Here is a 19,080-nt window from a genome sequence, read left to right on the forward strand (position 1 = left end):
TCCATACAGTACCCTATATTTGTCCCAAATTTTATCTCAATTTGTTTAGCCGTTTTGGAGTTACTTGCTGACAAACATCCATCTAAACTTTCGTATTTGTAATATTAGTAAATGTCGCAATACTACTAGAGTTATTTGTTTATTTTTTCTCGAATATATCAAGGTTAACATGGCTCTTTTGAGAGAACGCGATATTCAATTATTTATCCATTATAAAGGGTACTAGTTTTTTTATTTGTAACAAAATATGTTTTTATTTAACGTTTGTTTCTTTAATAATTTGTATTATTTTTATTCGTTGAATAGGTAATGTAATAAAGTGTAAATCGCTTAGTGTATTTTATATTTTAACATATTTAATCATTGTCTTGTTATTGACGAAACAATATGTTAAAAATAAATACTTATTTACATAAATTCGTTGTTTTTTAAGCTATTACAGTAATAAATTGATTTTTGCTACCTCTTAGAAAATGCAGTAATTAAACGATGCGCAACATCTTCAAGTAAAGTTTTAATTTTTTATCTTCGAAATTGTTTAATAAATTCAACATTTACAGTTGCAGATAAAAATAAAATGTGTGAGAAATATATTGACCATTGTTATAATTCTTTAACTTTTTTTACTTAATTTTTTTTATTCAAAACACTTAACGCGAACTTAAGAGGATAACAGTATGTTTGTGTACAAGTAAACAGTAAAAACTGCTCGTTATTAGATAACAATTTATAACACAATATAGCAAGAAATAAAAGCACACTTCTGTTCGTGGTCTGACCCAAGGTTGTAATCCGTAAATAATTAAAATATTTGTCATTTTTACGATTTGTTAGTAGGTAATTTGGTCTTAATTTCCCGCAATACCGATAAGGACTTGCTGATCTTGAGACCACCTAAAGATCCATTTACAAAAAAAAAACAAGGTCCACAAACGCCAACACAATGTAATCCTACACTAAACGTTACGCTATATTAATATATAGGAAGATTCGCGGATATTTGAAAACATTCGAACGAGTATTATTGTACGTATTGTATTTTTTTTAATTTTTAAAGCCAGTAATCACTTTTTAGATATGGAAGGGCGCAATAGAGGAGAACTCAATGCTAATTCAATCAATTTTGTTCGTACTTAAATAATAACTTCGAGTGTGGTTTATGGTAATATTTAATAGACACGAACATAAAAGGTGATAACGGAACTGCCCACGATGGCTATATTAACATGATCTCTGGTCTTTTACGTACTAGGTCATCTTTCGTTTCCTGTCATCGAGTTACAATCCTTGACTTCTCATCTGCCCTTGGTATTTTCGATTGCTAAACAAAAACCATCCTTTTTTAACTCGATGAATTAATAAACTTTAATATTAACAAAACTATGATTGATAGCTCAACGAATTCTTATTAGTTATAATGAGTTTTTGAAAGACGTGCATTTGTTTAGACTCTGAATACCGAATGTTAAGCTAAAAAATGCAAAAAAAAAACCCTAACTTTTTGCCGCCCATATTTTGTTTTCTATAAAGACACAATGTTATGTAACATTTGTTTTGAATGCTTCTGTTCAATACAGTAAACAGTTGCAAATAACAAATTGAATTTCGAATTACGCCAATGCACAAATTAATCATTTTTTTATTCTATTGTTTCACAATGTAAATGAGACTGGCCGCATGTAATTTCTTTGGATGCGTTCATCCGTAATACTACTCCACGATTGTGACGTATTCAAGTGAAATGCCTCTACATTTAGGGTCACTACGCTTACAATTTATTAATTCATTCATCAAATAATAAAATCAAATAGATTATAGAGTATATTTATCAATATGGCATAGTAATTATTAATAATTGTATTATAACTAAGATTATATTTATTAAAAAATAGAGAACGCATCCGTTTACCTTACTTATAATTCCTTATACTATTATAATCTATGGAATTGAAAAAATGACAATTATTTTCTACTTTAATTAAATACCTTACTCGTTTTTACCTTCCTTATACGATGTTTACATTTATACATGAACAAAATTTCGTTATATTTTTGATTAACGAGAGATATTCGCTATTTTTCCTCAAAAATCAGTAACCTGTTTCCTTCAAAATAACTCATATTTCCCACACTGAGCCTTTAAGTATAAAATGAGTTTATTTATTAGAATATTAAGTCATATATAGTATAAGAATTTATTATTCCATTTTGCTTAATTTCCCGTAACTTATGAACAGCCCTGTAAAACTCACAAGGCATGCGCACGCGCAACATAACGCAATGTTCTCAAACATTCTATGGGATGGATGTCGGTGTCGGGTGGTGGATAGTGGGGTCGTACCGGCGGCGGGGCTACTCTGTGGCAGTGGGTCAGTGGTTCCGCGGCCCGCTCTGGCGCAACGTCCTTACGTAAGTCAGAGTACGAGTGAAAGTTGCCACGACCCAACGACACTCGCACGGATCCCGTGAATTATAAACATTCCAACAGATAGTGCACTTCTTTCCTCATTGATTAATGCATATAGCTTATCAGGTCTTTTTAAAACATGTGGAATCAACGCTGCCGATCTTGTATACTTATATTAATGATGACATTTTTAATTTAGCTATTTTATATATTTAAATTACAACAAAAATAAATAATTATGACGGTAGTTAAATTGGCATTTATTTTGCGACCTCCTTATCCAAATAATTTTAAAGCTTTTTGCTAATTTTAATTGGTTTATCTATTCTTATTTGACATACATTTCCAGTGGGCTATGCAAATTAGTTTTCTGCAACCGAGGTGAAACAAATCGTTGCTCGAAATATATTAATATTTTAATTGATGCAAAGTAGTATTATTTTGTGCATTGAGTAACAGTTTCCTCGTTACATAATGCGCGGCGGATGGTGTGTAACACTTAAATAATTTTCAAGTGTAAGTGGGAGTCGGTAACTCGGAGACCGGGTCAAGGTCTCTCGTATAACATACTCTATGTGTGACAACTGTTTCATAACAGATTCGTGCTTTGTCCCTTCTTCCTGCAGTTTCCATCGCACCTGTCCTGTAAAGTGTGGAACTTTGGTATTATATGTTTTTTGTTATTACGTTGAAAAATGCAATGCGAATGACCTTTTTGATTCATTTAAATAATACATTTTCTCGAATGTACCGATATTTAAATTGAAGATTTAATGTAAGGTAACAGATTAACAATACTTAGTGATTGGCATTACACTCATAAAGGAACAATAACATATATTAAAAGGCTACAAACGCATTTCCTGTCTTGTAAAACTAATCGCTAATAAGATCGGAATATTTAAATTTACCAACAAAACACGTATTTAGTTTTTAATTAAATTAATAACATTGCTTAGAAGTTATTTCATCATCATGATAAATTCGCGAAGCGTTTATATTAATGCGCTTAAAAAGGAACTGTTAAGTTATGGCGTTTTGTATATTAATAATTATTAAATAATAAAATAAGTAATGTAGTAATTTCAAATAGCCTCGATGTCATCTGGTATAACAGAAGGTCGCTCATAAAGTCAGTTTTCAATGAAAAGGAACCTGGTCCAGCAGTAAATTGCAACCTTACCTTGAAGTTGACTTCAATTATTAAGCACTTAATAAGTCATTGCATATCGTAAGTCTATCTACCCACAAACTCAGTGGCTATGATTGATTGCCTTTATATGTGTCATTAACAATATAGTTATCTCTTTATTAGATTACTCGTTTTATCAGTTTTACCTGGTCTAGTACGGCCCTGGTTTTTGCGCTGTTTGCAAATGTTTATGTTTACAAATCAAGATATATTTGTATACATGCGTATACAAATATAAGTATACGTCGTGTGTTTGTTCCATTGTGATTTACCAAAAATACCAATGTACTAAGGTAAGATGGCTTAATTATTGTAATACAAGTTAGTCCAGGACATGTATCACTAGTTCGATGTATAGCAAGGTGTAAGTTTGAAATAAATTTGTCTGAAATTATAATATTTAATGAAGTGGTCATAAAATACCGTATTACAAAATGTATAAACTTTGTAAGTATTATAACGACGTGGTTATAAAAGTTTAGTCGAAACTATAATACCTGTCGCCCTTAACTCCGTATACGCCGAATAAAATCTTAATTAGTAGCCTATGTGTTCTTCCAGAATATGTTCTATATGTATGCCAAATTTTACTGAAACCCGTTTAGCTGTTCAGGAGATATCTATCCATACATCTAAACTTTCGCATCTAAAATATTAGCAATATAAAATGTCAATATGATCCTTCCAGCGTTGAAGTCTTTACTATGCTGAGTTTGTGTTGTTTTAACTAGAAACCGTTCGCAGCAACAACATAATATATCTAGTATCCGCTTTAAGATGGTACTGTTTTGTGTGACATTCGTGGAACGTGACAATAGCACGAAAGCATACCCAACGTGCGCTTAGAAGCGAAACGTGCTGTTACCACTTCCGATGCGATTGTTAATTTGACACGATCAACCACGACGTATACGTACCGAACGATAGTCATCATACACTGCAAATTGTTAGTAATTTAATTAATATATCTAATAGTAGAATGTCATTCAAGTAATTTGTTTAAAAAGGATAACATTGTTGGATTAGAAATATAATCTAACTTCTTACTAATGTTATAAATGCGAAAGTTTAGATGGATGGATGTTTAGTAGACGGAATCGCAGGAACTGATCAACGGATCTTGATTAAACTTGACACATAGCCTAGATGAACACATTATTAAGTTTTTTTTTAATTTCGCACTGACAGAGTCGCGGGCGACAGCTAGTAAAGTATAGGTATTGTGCGTAAAATTAAATGTTTTTAATAAAAATAAACATTTACCGTAAGTTCGTTGTAGCTTTGTAAAATAAACATGATATGTATCGAACAGTTTCGATCCGAATTCACTTTTACCTGTCTGAGAAGTGGGCATTGTTGTTCGTGCTCATATAAATTTGTTTTTGTGTATGTAGATTTGTATGTATGTAAATTCCATTACGATGGCCTTGAGCCTAAACCATTGACGAGTGAGGTGTCATTGATTCGTCGTCTTCCCCGAAGTGTAATATAATATACCACATCAGCACAAAACATACAGTCGACGTAAGAAATACAATTTTAAATTATTGAAAAACGAGTTCGAATCTCACTCCACATAACTTTTTTTACATTGATTGTTTTTTCGACGTTTTAGAACTAACTAGAATATAATGTAAAACAAGAAAATGTACTTTAATTACAGCTTATTTTGCATAGTTATATTATTAAAATATTAGCTTTGAAATTCAGACAATAGATGGGGCTATAGGTCCATTAGAACCTATCATTCGTGTTTTTTTGTAGTTAAATTAAGGCGAGATTATATTAATGTTATTTTGATGTTCATATTTTTTTATAGACTGATCCGGCATCTGATATAGTCAGTTATTAAAATTGGATTTACTATAAAATTTACAATACCGTTCTCTCTGGGGCTTATTTACTATAAGTCTTATAATATGTCGGCCATTATAAACAAACTGACAGATAAACAATCCTGAAAAAGTCTGTCTGTTTTATCTTCTAAATACAAGCTACGATTGCGTACCTTCTTATGTATAAAATTCTCGTATCAAAATTTTCGTTCCCATACTCCTCCGAAACGGCTTGACCGATTCTCATGAAATTTTGTGAGCATATTGAGTAGGTCTGAGAATCGGCCGACACCTATTTTTAATCCCGCGCGGACGGAGTTGTGGGCGACAGCTAGTTTTAGTATAAAAGAATAGTATGTTGTTTATATTACATTTTCGATAGTAGACGGAAAAATATACAAGTTGATGACTACATGTGAACAAGTTATTCCACCATTTCGCCCCCCTTTCTCTCAGCCATGTGTTATGTGACGTAAGACTTGGAATTCTCTTTAATCACTCATTCCGTATGCGAAATCTGCAAACGTTCACGATTTTTAAGGACAGCGAGTGCCGCAACTCGCTTACATTGCTCGCACTTCCGCCATGAATACGCTACGCACAAAACTGTAGTAACTATCTTGTTAAAAACATTGTGCATATCTGTAACTGATAGGATTATTCAGTCGTATCTATAAATATGTTTACAAAAGCATACAGCAACATTAAAAATACAACATTTTATACCTATCAGACATGAAGTTAATAGTCAAATAATCTTACTAATATTATAAATGCGAAAGTTTGGATGATTGTTAGATGGTATTCTCAGAACCGCTGCATGGATCTCACTGGAAATTTGACTGTAGAACATAGCCTGGAAGAACACATAAGCATTTAATTGTTTTTATTCCCGCGTAAACGGAGTCGCGGGCGACAGCTAGTATTTTATGCGTATAAGAATCTCGTGTCTTAATGTATTTGGTAAACTCCAAAACTACGAAAACTATATTGGTGAAATATCGTAACAATGTGTAATTGAGTCGAAGTTAAAAGATGATATCTTTTTTTACTGAAGTAACTGGTACGGTTGAAGTTAGGGCACATCTCTTGAACTATAAAGTATACGTCGTTAGCAGTACATTAGTGATCTTTGGAACTACTTAAACACTCGCAGTTTGCAAGCGTGTTAAAACAAATGAATCGGTACAGTGAAGTTCTAGATAAATATACATATGGTAACCATTGACATTTCCATTCCGCATTTACGTATTTTGTCTCTTAATGTATTTTATATGATATTACGTTCGCTTTGCATTAATATTGTAAACTCTGATCTTCATGTTTTTTTTCCTTTGCGCAAATCTTATGTAATCACCATTTATACTAGACTGATTTAACGGTGTGGTCGAGATTATTGTATTTATGTAATTCATGACCCTAATGTTCCAAAAAATATGTTAATTCCTTAAAATGTAGGACATCTAAAAACAAAAACTGCACAACACCGATTCAAATGACATTTGGGACAAATGTTGCGAACACATTTCGTCCTTATAAATATGTATTTAGAACTAATTCCATCTTTATATTAATATCAATTTATAACAGACTATAAGACTTAACAACACGAAAAATTAGGTTAGGGTTTAACAGGCAGATGCTAGCTATAGCAACATGTATTCACGAATAGGCCGGCTCGCCCGGTGCAATACCACGACCACACAGAAGACAGGCGTTAAAGTCATTCCGCATTCCGTCTGAAAATTGTGCGTGCCGGAGTCCTAATTTTAGTTCCTTTCCATTCCTTTTTCATATAGGGATAGGATATTTGACGGAGGAGGGAAAGCATAGGACGGGAAAATATCCTCGTTCCGTGCACCCCTTACCCGTCGAACGGTAGGCAACGCAAATGCAATTGATGATGTCTATAGACCGCGGTTGTTTTGTTATTTCGGCAAGTAAAAGAAGGCGTTTCTTTAATGATGCCGATAATTTTCTGACCCCGGTTAAAAAGGTCATTATAAAGTGTTTAAGGCCGTTATTAAAGGTCTTTGCCTTTATTCAATTATTTTTAATCGCTTTAATACTTAAAATGAACCAATTTAATCCACTTCCGATCATCTTGTTGCGTTAGTAATATTTGTGATAATAAAAACACTTTCAGTTTCCCATCGGCCTTCATGCAGCGTTAAGTTTTTTTGCATTTATATCTTAAATACGATTAAATAGATGGTGTATACACATTCCTGGATCAAGGGTTTATGCTTGTTATATAATTCAGTCATGCAAACTTAAATTTACGAAACCGGCGTTCGTCTGAAATAGCTGCACGCCGCCGAACAAAACCAACATCCATTCACCGCCACTTATCCGATGTTAGCTTCATAGCCTAATTGTGGAAACACCTCGCTCGGCTCTTCCAATTAGTACAAGAACCGCGTAATTAATAAAGTCGAATGGAATGTATTTAAGTACATTTACAGCTCTAAAAAATAACTACGTAAAGAATATTTTTTACTGACCCGGTACTAAATTCTGAAACCACATATTTGGTTACTTAATTCTTTCTGTTACTAATTTAATGTATCTCTTTGTTGCAGATTTTTAGTTGCTAGATAGAAACCAGCAAAATGGAAACCGTTTATGATTGGTATAGAGACCTTATGGACAACAAAAGTGGTAAGTTTGTAACATATATTTTTAAAACCCATTTTGCTTGTTTGATCGTGAAAACGATTATTTTCTTCACAAGTGCTTACTTTTAGACAGGGATATCTGTTCTACAAATTCCTCGTACAAGATTTTGCTTTTCTTTTTTTGAATGTACTTTTCCTGGATCACAATATTTAAAAAGAACGTTACCATTATTATGTAAATTTCATACTTCGTTTTAGCGAGGCTTTAGATAATTAATTACCCAATTGATTTATAAATTCAATATATTTACTGAAATTCGCAGCAATAGATGAAGCCGCGTGGTTCAATTGTAATTTAGTAACAATTTTTAGTTTTGATATTTTTAAAATACGGTAATTAACACGCGATTGCGTGACAAATAGCTTTCAGTATTTAGGGTACTGGTGTATTACACGTAATAAAAAAGATGTATGATCGTTGAAACCATTAATTATTTAAAATATTACTTTCGCCTGTGTCTCTAAGGACAATATTAATGGGGAGTAATCTGAATAGTTTTTGCTTGAGGCAATGATACTTCTATGTGCATAAACTAGCTCTCACCCGCGACTTCGTCAGTTCATTAATAATAAAAAAGTAGCCTTATTGTTCCCGCGTGCATCACCTACCTTACCGTCCAAGTCCTGTCAAAATCGGTTCAGCCGTTTCGGAGATAACCTAGAACAAACGCGGCCTTGTAGAAAGACATACAGACCTATAGACAAAAATGTCGAGAAATGGTTTTTCGTTATCAGCAACGCAAATACATCGCATCGCATATGCGAAATATGAATTTTTTCTTGCTGTAACGTAAAGACACTTCAATTTTTCATAAAAGTTTAATATTTAGATTATTATTCGTATAATTTTTTTGCAAATCATCAGAGCGGTGTTAGTTGCATAATTACTATAATAATTAATTGTAATTTCGCAACGTTCCACAAACTGGATGTTAGTAAATTTAGGCGGATCGAGTCGAATTAACTTTCGTTTGACCGGCTCGTAGCCGGGCAGCGTCATCTGTGGCGTTTGCTCAACGATGTTACGTAAACCGACGCTGATCTAAACTCAGCTGATGTAGCATCACTACCGTAACGTAGCCCCTCCCCTGCTGTACGCCACTAGGTTACGACTGGGACTTTCCATAAGCCCGAGTTTTTACTAAGCGTGCATCTGGAACACGTAACACGTTGTGCAATGACACAATAAACAAACCTATCGACATGTGCAAGGGTCTTTACAGTTATTTATTTTAACCTATTTTTGATATAAAAATCTCAGTCTACCTGCCTTAGAATCTCTTTGTTATCAACATCTCCTTGTCCTATATTCGTTCCTTATAGTAGTTCGTTCGTTATATTAGTAGAGATACAGACATATGCTTGCAAAGGTTTTACTTCTTGCACTACGATGAATACAATAAAATAATTAGCATAAAGATTAATAAAACTTTGACCTCTTTATTGTCTTAAAAATAAACATTTTATGTTAATTTAAGAGCAAGCCAAGTAAGGTCAGTTTTAAACCATTTATTATTTATTTGTCACATAACCGAAACACTTACGACAAATACTACTGATTAAATTAATAATAAAACTTTTAAAATGTTGTTATGTTACAAACATGTAGGTTACAAGTATGTATGTTCCAAGATATTTCATTTATCATAGAATTAGTGCGACGTTTTCATGAAGATTCATTTAATTTTCTCTCAAATATTTAAAAAAACCACGTCGGTGAAATTTATTAGATTCTTCATGTTACCATTCGGAAATTAAATAGATGTATAATATATTAAAATTTTTATATACCTATATGTAATACACAGTGGAATATTTTTACTATTAATTTCTATTTAATACAAGTATTGTAGACTGACATGTGATATGATAATTAAATTACCTTCAGTACGCATAAAATACTAACATCATCAATAATATTACTAATACTTATAAACACATGTAATCCTTACATGTGGTAATCCTTCTATGAATATTATGAGATGTATTTTGAATGTAACGAATAAATAAAATAAGCTTTATTTATTACTTTATTTTATTTTATTTTATTAAAAAAAGACAATTGCAATATATTTGTATAGGTGCAAACTAATTGCATGCCTAACATTATAATTTTCTTTAATTAACTTATAATGCACTTAGGCGATGACGATAGAATATTAACTAATGATTAAATTCACTGTTGTGTAAAGTAATTTACTATAAGACAAGCTGTCGCCCGGGACTCGCGTCTGCGCGATATTAAAAATACAGAATTAGTAGCCAATGTGTTCTTCTATATGTATGCCAAATTTCATCGAGATCCGATCATCCGTTCTGGCGATACCTTTGTTTGAATGTCCATCCATCTAAACATTTGCACTTATAATATTAGTAAGATTACTTAGTATAGTTAAAATAAAGTCGTCTATTTACACAGGTAATACATTAATCTATACATTAAAGGTGGTACACATTCTTACAAGTGTATGTCTTGTCTGTATTTGTCTCCAAGGCTTGCTCTTCAATCAATTATCAATTGCCCAATGACCGTAGTCATTTTATTTGTAACGGTAGCAGGCACATCTTTTCAAATAACTATACATCAAGTATAGATCAATTTCATTGTAGAAGTAATGATAGGCTAGGAAATATTATGTATCTTACTATTAGTATTAGAAATGCGAAAGTTTAGATGTATGGATGGACCGATGGATGTTTGGTAGAAGGAATCACAGGAACGGCTCAACGGATCTTGATGAAATTGGTCGCAGATGTAGAACATAGTCTAGAAGAACACAGCTTGTGCACCAATCAATAATTTTATTTTTAAAATCTGCGCGAACGGATTCGTGGGCGGCACCTGATGTATCACAATATGACTTTCATTTGATGATTTTCACTACAATAGCTAAGCCGCTGCATAGTTTCAGACGTTGTTTTTTCCATCTCTGAATAACATTCATTTCAAATAAAATAATATTTGTAGTTCTTCTACTGCTGCTTAAATAATGAAAAAACTTCATTGTGAACATTAATTTCATAATTGAATTTCATTTTGTTTGTACATAAACGAAAAATAATTTGGAAGGAGCGGCTTTGTTAATTAAATTAATTTGTCCTCAAGAGACATGCCTTGTCCAGTTTCAATGAAATTGCTCTATTTATCTGTATTAAAAAGGTATTTTTACGTAAAACGGAAATTAATTGTGTCAATGTCTTTTTACTGCGGACGAGGTTATTTCGAGTATTTTCATGGGTATATCCCGTTGGGCCGATCGGACATTTTATATAACAGACTAGTAGTTGCTCGCGATGTCGTCCGCGCTTAACTATAAAAAAATCTAGTAATAAATAATTTCCTGTTTCAAATATAAGTGTAGATAAGTTCTAATTTTTTTTAATTTAAATTTACCCTGAGTTCCCTTGTTTCGAAGTTTTCCTCCTCAAGTTTACTTTTTACAAGTGGAACTTAGATCACTTAAGTCAAACATCCGTATGTTGAGTTTATGAGGAAAATTTACATTATAAGTATATAAGATGTACACATACTAAGAATATATGCTGTATTGCAATATAATGTAAAATATTTAATACATTAGTATATAAATAAAATAGACTTTGACTTGATAAGATTGTTTGTAAAATTAAAATGTCTTGTCTTAAGTATTTTCTTTAAAATGTTTCGTCGCTTACATGTTCCTAAACCTTTAAACAAATTTGATGATATATAAAAATATAATTAGTAAGAACATACATACGAGCGGAAAATTATGCTCGTGTCTTGTATAAAAGAATAAAGTGCCTATTTCCAATAACCGTTGGAAAGGCACGTTCTCTGCGCAGCTCGAGTGCAGCTTCTACAAGGGATGAATGCGTTGTTCTGTCTAGTCGGCACTTTCCCTAGACTCTTTCTAACTTTGTATACGACTTTTTTCAAAGTTAAGAGCGCAAAATCGCTGTATAAAGATACTAGCTGTAAACCGCGACTCCGTCCGCGCGGAATTAAAAAAATTATAATAAATGAGTAGCATATGTGTTCCTCCAGACTATGTTCTATGTCTGTGCCAAATTTTATCAAGATATGCTGAGCCGTACCATCCATCCATCCATCCATCTATCCATCTAAACATTGGCACGATTATATTACGAGCATCTTAAATATTTTTTCTTTCATAATATGTTTTTCCACATAAAATAAATATTCAACTTTTTCATACTTTCTTCTTTTGTTTTAGACCCTCGAGTGAACGAGTGGCCGATGATGTCGTCTCCGTGGCCAACATTGGCCGCTTGCTTGTGCTACGCATTCTGCGCTATAAAATTGGGACCAACCTTAATGGCCAACCGCAAGCCATTCGAACTCAGAAATGTGCTCGTCATTTACAATTTCGCTCAGACCGTATTTAGCGCATGGATCTTCTACGAGGTAAAATTTATTTCCTGTAAACAATAAGATTTCCTTTTTTTTAAACAAAACTTTTAACAAAACAAATGCGTTATAAATACTTATCTATATTACGTAACTAAAACCAAGTATATAATATTTACACACAATATCAATTGATTTACATTGTTTTTAAATTATGTAAATTGTCGATTATAATAAAATGCTTTTAATGGATTGTTATCAATAATAAGTGATGAAAAATTTTTACACTTGATATTAAGTACTGGCCTTGTCCCTGAGTAGGTTCACAGTCGTAGATGTTAAGACCTTATTCCACTAGCGCGGGTGTGACTCGTACAAATGGCAGTTGTGTGACTAGCCGTTTATTTAAAAAAGGGTCTAAGAATCACTCGAGACAAGCCACTTTAGTAAAATTGAATTGAATATTTAGTAACTTATTTATGATGTTGTTTAATTGTTAAACTTATAAAGTTCGATCTACGTCCCGAGTGAAAAACACTTTTCTAAAATTCTTGTGGTCAGATGTTTTACGATATTATAATAATAATTTCTTGTTTAAAATAAATTTATCAATATTACAAAGCGTGACACGACATTGTCGTAAAATATAGCGTGCAAATAATTTACTTTTAAAACTACACTTTCTCAGAGATAAGAATAATGTCACCATTATAAGTATAGCAAAACTTATTTATCTATGTCCACCAGGTTAGTTCAATCTTAGACCCATTTTCCACTCGACTCGTCGCATCACGCTGATTGCGATTATCATAGGAAAGGCAGTTGTGTACTTTACTCATTCAATGAACAATCGCACAAAAATTACGTCGCGTTAGTTGAAAACGGGTCTTAAAGTCTGTCATCTTATAGCTACATGATATCGCAATGAAAGAACATATGTATGTAAGTGCATGCGAACGATTAACCTTCTTTTGATATGCCAAAACAAGCGTTATATAATCTGCGAATAAGTTAATCACACCCAGTGGGTAACCGCAATATTTTTAATGTTCTCTAATATGCCTGTACAATTTGATTTAAATATACGTACGATGCATTCCCACATTATGGTGTTCATCAAGCATTATTATACTTAGGTAATAATGTTACGTCTTGTAGATGAGATTTTTTGTAAGAAAACTAGTGCATTTACTTACCTAGCGAGATTATTTTTAATGCCATAACAACCTTAAAAGGTTGATTTTGAAAGTAAAAAAAACTTCGATTTACATTATAAAAACATAGTAATAATAAACATAGTATCAATATAAGTGGCGACAAGGGTTTGTGTTCAATTCTGTGAATGCTAAGAAGCTCGTAGATTTTTGTATTTTGTGTTTCTTATTCGAAAAATTTTGGCACATTTTATGGTGCAACATATTAACGAATGTCGGCCGCACTGTTTGTGTTTTCAAAGGCACGGTCAGCATCATTAATGAATCGCCAGCGACCTACTTGCAACTCGTATGAATTTTAATCTATTATTTCCTAACCGCGCTCGCTACGGCCATGTTACGTCTATGCCACTATTAATAATTACTCATTGATCCTGTTATGTAAGATTGCTTCTAAGGAAATTTCTCGTTCTCAACTCGCTCCGAGCTCGAATATCTGATGATGCACTTTATATTCACTATTAACTTTTCGTCTTCAATTATGCAAAGAATAAAGATTGAATACGGAAATAGTGAACTAATTATAATAATCACTTTAGTTTTCTATTTATAAAACAGCTGAATACAAACACATCAATCTCTTCTTGCAAATCTATGGTTATAAAATTGACACGGTTAAAATGTTTAATAAATGTCGACGCTTCTTTTACGAAAGAGGATATGCGTAGGGGATCGATTCAGATATGACGGCCGATAGAGATGTATAGAGGAGTAGTACATACTGTGCTCCTCCATAAGTATAAGGGCAGGTTAATGATGAAGCCGATGCTTTTTTTACGAATGCTTAAAAATTACTTTTATGTTAAACAATTGTAAATGATATAACCGTAAATTGATAACACAGGACCGATAATCGTAGCGATCTTTGGGGGAGGCCTATGCCCAGCATTGGGCGGCATATAGCTGAAAAGAAAGAGAAAGAGAGGGAGAGATTAATAACAAAAGATTAAAATGTTATAAATAAAATTTATTAATATTCGCAGTATCTGATGAGCGGTTGGCTGGGCCACTACGACTTCAGATGTCAACTAGTCGATTACTCGCGACACCCCCGAGCTATGAGAGTAAGTGAAATATTTTATTATTGTAAATTCTTTAGATTATCTTGCTAAGATTAATCTCATATCAGATTATATCTTTAAGGCAACTAAATCAGATACCTGTAATTACTATATTTATAGATTTTTTTCGTTTGGTTTATGTTTGTACAAAAAATTGTTGTAAGTAGATTTTGTTGGGATTTTCCATTCCGACCGCTTATCCCAGTCAAAAAAGTTAATGGTCATTTTTCTCAGAATATAATTACAATGTAACCACCTTCCGTATTTTATATGCACTTTTAAGCGAAATATTCTGTTATATAGCTGACATAAATGAGAACTTATTAGGTATTTTTATAGTACATTTTATTGAAATGCAATATAATATAAAAAAACTAAAGGCACTAAAGTTTCTGTCTGTAAAAAATGATCATTAGCGTTCATAATAAAATCGAATGTTAATAAGTAAGAAACATGTAAACAGTTTTATACTGCTATTGTTTCAGTCACGAGAAAAATTTAAACAAAAAATATGGTAAAAAGTGCCAAAGAACTAAGATTTTAAAAATATTGTGCGCAAATGAATAAATATAATGTTTTTGTATAATATTATTCCGACCATTAATCGTATTTAAACAGTTAAGATTTAACTACAGTTTACAAAAAAGTTCAACTTTGAATAAATTGTTATATATTGAGTTAATTTAAAGCCATTTGTTTCACTTAAGTGTTAATATTAAAAATGACACGTGATTTAATTAATGGTTACCATTGACTATAAAATGTGTTGCTTCCATGAAAAAGTGAGAAATAAGGATAATGGATAATGTATTGTGTTAGCGTCAAATACAATATGTTGTTCGAATAAACAACATTCCGAATATTGATATAGAAATATCCAGTTTACTAACGGTACTAAAAAGAACTGACATCAATATTCCACTCGACAGGCTACAAATCATGGTATTTTATGCTTATTTGTTTTTCGCCATTTTGTCGCTGACGGTAACTGAAAACTCAAAATTGAGGTAGAATGAGCAGAATTAAGACCCTTCATACACAAGCCAACATAAGTCTAAGGAACTAATATAATACTCCGAACACGTAATGTTGAATCGTCGACGCGAGTCGTCTATTCGGTCAGTATATACTCGTACATAGACGCTACGTGTCAACTGTATAGATTTGGTCCGTCATTTTGAAATTCGCAGCAAATTGTCTCGCAATTATCATGACAAACAGGTGGCGAAAGACTGGTTTTGGCGACTACCACTACGGTTCTATTGCTTAAGTCGCTTAGAGACTAAAAGGTAACGTAAATCTTCGAAACCTGGCTAAGGTTTCGAAGATTTACGTTACCTTGTGTACGAAGGGCCTAACTTCAATTGACTTTAAGTTGGAATAAAACAAAAATTGTCGATGGTGTATAGAAATCAGTGCTAAAATGCATGTTTTATGAATAGATGGCGAACACATGTTGGTGGTACTACTTCAGCAAGTTCACTGAATTCTTCGACACGCTGTTCTTTGTATTGAGAAAGAAGAACGAGCATGTGTCGACTTTGCACGTCATCCATCACGGCATCATGCCCATGTCCGTCTGGTTCGGGCTTAAATTTGCACCGGGTAAGTCACACAATTAATACCCCTCTATTTTACGTGACGACAGTTCATTCAAATAAAAAAAAATCCTGGTATATGATACAATATGGAGGAAAAAGAAGTTTTTTTGAAATTTAGTCCAAAATTACTTTCGGACATTCTCTGAAAACCAACTGATTAATAGATAAAGTAATCGAGGCCAACCAATGAACGTTAATTTTTGTTGTAATTATAGGTAATTTTATTTATATAAAACTTAATACGGTTTAAAAATATCTAAAATCAAATATATGCAAAGCGTAGATTTTCACTACGGCGTTAAAAATATTTACACAAACTTCGTATACTTCATGTCACGACAAAAACTAATAAATTATATTTAAAATATAATGAATTGTCACGAAATTATAAATATATTCTAAAATCATTACTTGAATAATCATATAAAATTATTTTTACTAGATATTTGAAAACAAAGAACACTGATACTCAGAGTCGTTTAAGAGAAATCCTCGCTGCCATTATTAGTCTTAATAGTCACTAAGGTAGAATTAAACCAGTCTCTACACGGCACAAAGATATCCTTTTAATGTCTTTTTATTTGAAGTAATACATTTATTCCACGTAATAACCTTCTGCAACTATTAATTTGCAAATGGACCAATTGGAAAAACCTCTCTCTTACAGAAAAACCCGAGATACGTATAATAGTGTTATTTATACGTTGTACGTAAACACAATTTAACTTTGTAAAATTCCGTAATCAAGAATTTTATACGTATAAAAAACATAGGCAGATTTTTTATGTGTTGTTCTACTCTGACTTATCTTTCTATATATATATATATAAAAATCAATTGCTGTCCGTTAGTCTCTCTGAAACACTAAAACGGCTGATCGGATTTATCTTATCTTGATCTCGAAATGTTTGTGGAGGTCCAGGGAAGGTTTAAAAGGTTAGAAAATTCGAATATTTGCCGGGAATTAATTCAGTTTTTTTTTTATTCGGACGGAGTCATAGGCGACAGCTAGTTCTTTATATTTATGCGTGTTCAAGATAAGTAGCTTTTAACATTGGAATACGGAAAACGTGAAATTACTATTATTTTTTCCATTTGTCAAAACAAGTATATGACTTATGTTTGCGTTGACACTTTGAACATTGTAGAGTGTACTGCGCAGTAGGTATTAAGTAATCATTTTTTTATTTTAAAAAATTGCTTTATTACGTCATCTATCGGTAAAAATAAAACCTTCGAAAGGTTAAGACAGTGGAAATCCTCAATTAAAACTCCTGCAAAAAGCTCAAGTTCCACTATCCATCAGTCTTACCTTATTACTAACCGTTGGTTTGACAAAACAGAGATAACAATATGCTTTAATAACGAGATTTTGATCTCGGAAACCCACAGTAAAACAAGTAAATATTTATTATACATACATTTACATGCAAATGATTATTCCAGTTTATAAAACAAATAAAATAAGTTTCCGGTAAACGAGAAAAACTAATATTAATTTAGTGTAAATGTTCACGGTCGTAACTCAGCCGAATATGTAACACAAAATAAATAATTAACATATTATATTAACAAAAAATTATAAAATGTGTTAAGATTAAAATTATATTAATATTGTGCTAAATAAATATGACAAAGCGTTCAAACAGCTACTGACTTAGAGCTATAAGGAAGACTAGGATTAAACATATCTCCAGCTCATGCTAAATGTATAGGCAAACATTACGTGCTTTTTATACGATGTTTGTACTAATAATAAGTTATGAGCAAATCGACAATGGTTTTATCTTAGTGAATACATTTTCTTTATGATTTAATTAGGAAAATACATGTAGAATAATAAAAAGGGTCTTGACAGACAGACGGACGGACAACATAGTCATCCTATAAGGGTTCCGTTTCATTCCTATGAGGTCCGGAACCCTAATTAACGTAATTATAGATGTAAAGGTAACAAAATATTATATCAAACTAATGTCATAAATGCGAAATAGGGTTAAGCGTAAAAATTAAGTCAAAACGTTAAGGTTAAACCCTTTCGAGCCGATCCCACGATGATAAGCTTAGGGAGATAGTGATTATAAATGCGAAATTATGAATGCTTGGATGGATGTTTGTTAGAATGTATGTCTAGAACGACTGCAACGGATCTATCTGATATTTAGAGATGTAGAACATAGTCTGAAAGAATACAAAATTAACTAATCAAGTTTGCTTTTTAATTCCGCGCGGAAGGAGTCGCGGGCAAAAGCTATGTTAATTTAAATACGGAATTCTCCACTTGATTTGTTATACACAAACCGGTTTAATTTTACTGATTACGTATTAAAATATATTAATATATAAACATAATAGCCCTATCCTGTTCTATTGGAATCAAAATTATAAAACTCGTTTTCAAAAGTTTCTGCTAACCTTTATACGGCAAATGAAACGGAAGTTTAAATATTTTATTGTGATATTTGTTATATATAATGCATATTTACTTTATAATTAAGTAATATTATAATATATAACTGTGTAACGTAGTAAAGCTTGTTTTTATTACTTTATGCTACGATAATATAACGAACGAATTTACATTTACCTGCTTTAATAACTTTGAGTCTCTGTATAATATTTACTAGTGGTCGCCCGCGAGTTTCAGTGCAAAAAAAGAACCTAAAATGCTACAGTCCTAAATCGGTCCAATGGTTCCGGACAGACAGACAAAAATAAAAATAAAAAATGTTTCAATATTA

At 32.2% G+C, this 19,080-nt stretch overlaps 1 protein-coding gene across 3 annotated transcripts in view; it reads left to right on the forward strand.

Moving 5' to 3' along the window:
• LOC106125389 (elongation of very long chain fatty acids protein AAEL008004) overlaps positions 1 to 19,080 on the forward strand; it is a 32,067-nt gene that overhangs the window by 7,451 nt on the left and 5,536 nt on the right. For 2 of the 3 annotated variants that reach the window (XM_013322571.1, NM_001312102.1), the window contains 4 exon segments: positions 8,017 to 8,095; positions 12,330 to 12,520; positions 14,661 to 14,741; positions 16,181 to 16,343. In XM_013322571.1, coding sequence (XP_013178025.1) covers positions 8,047 to 8,095; positions 12,330 to 12,520; positions 14,661 to 14,741; positions 16,181 to 16,343 — 484 coding nt within the window. In that variant the 5' untranslated portion in view covers positions 8,017 to 8,046. 3 annotated transcript variants of the gene reach the window in all.

The sequence above is a fragment of the Papilio xuthus genome, unplaced genomic scaffold, assembly GCF_000836235.2.
Source record: "Papilio xuthus unplaced genomic scaffold, Pxut_1.1 DF825928.1, whole genome shotgun sequence".
NCBI lineage: Eukaryota > Metazoa > Arthropoda > Insecta > Lepidoptera > Papilionidae > Papilio > Papilio xuthus.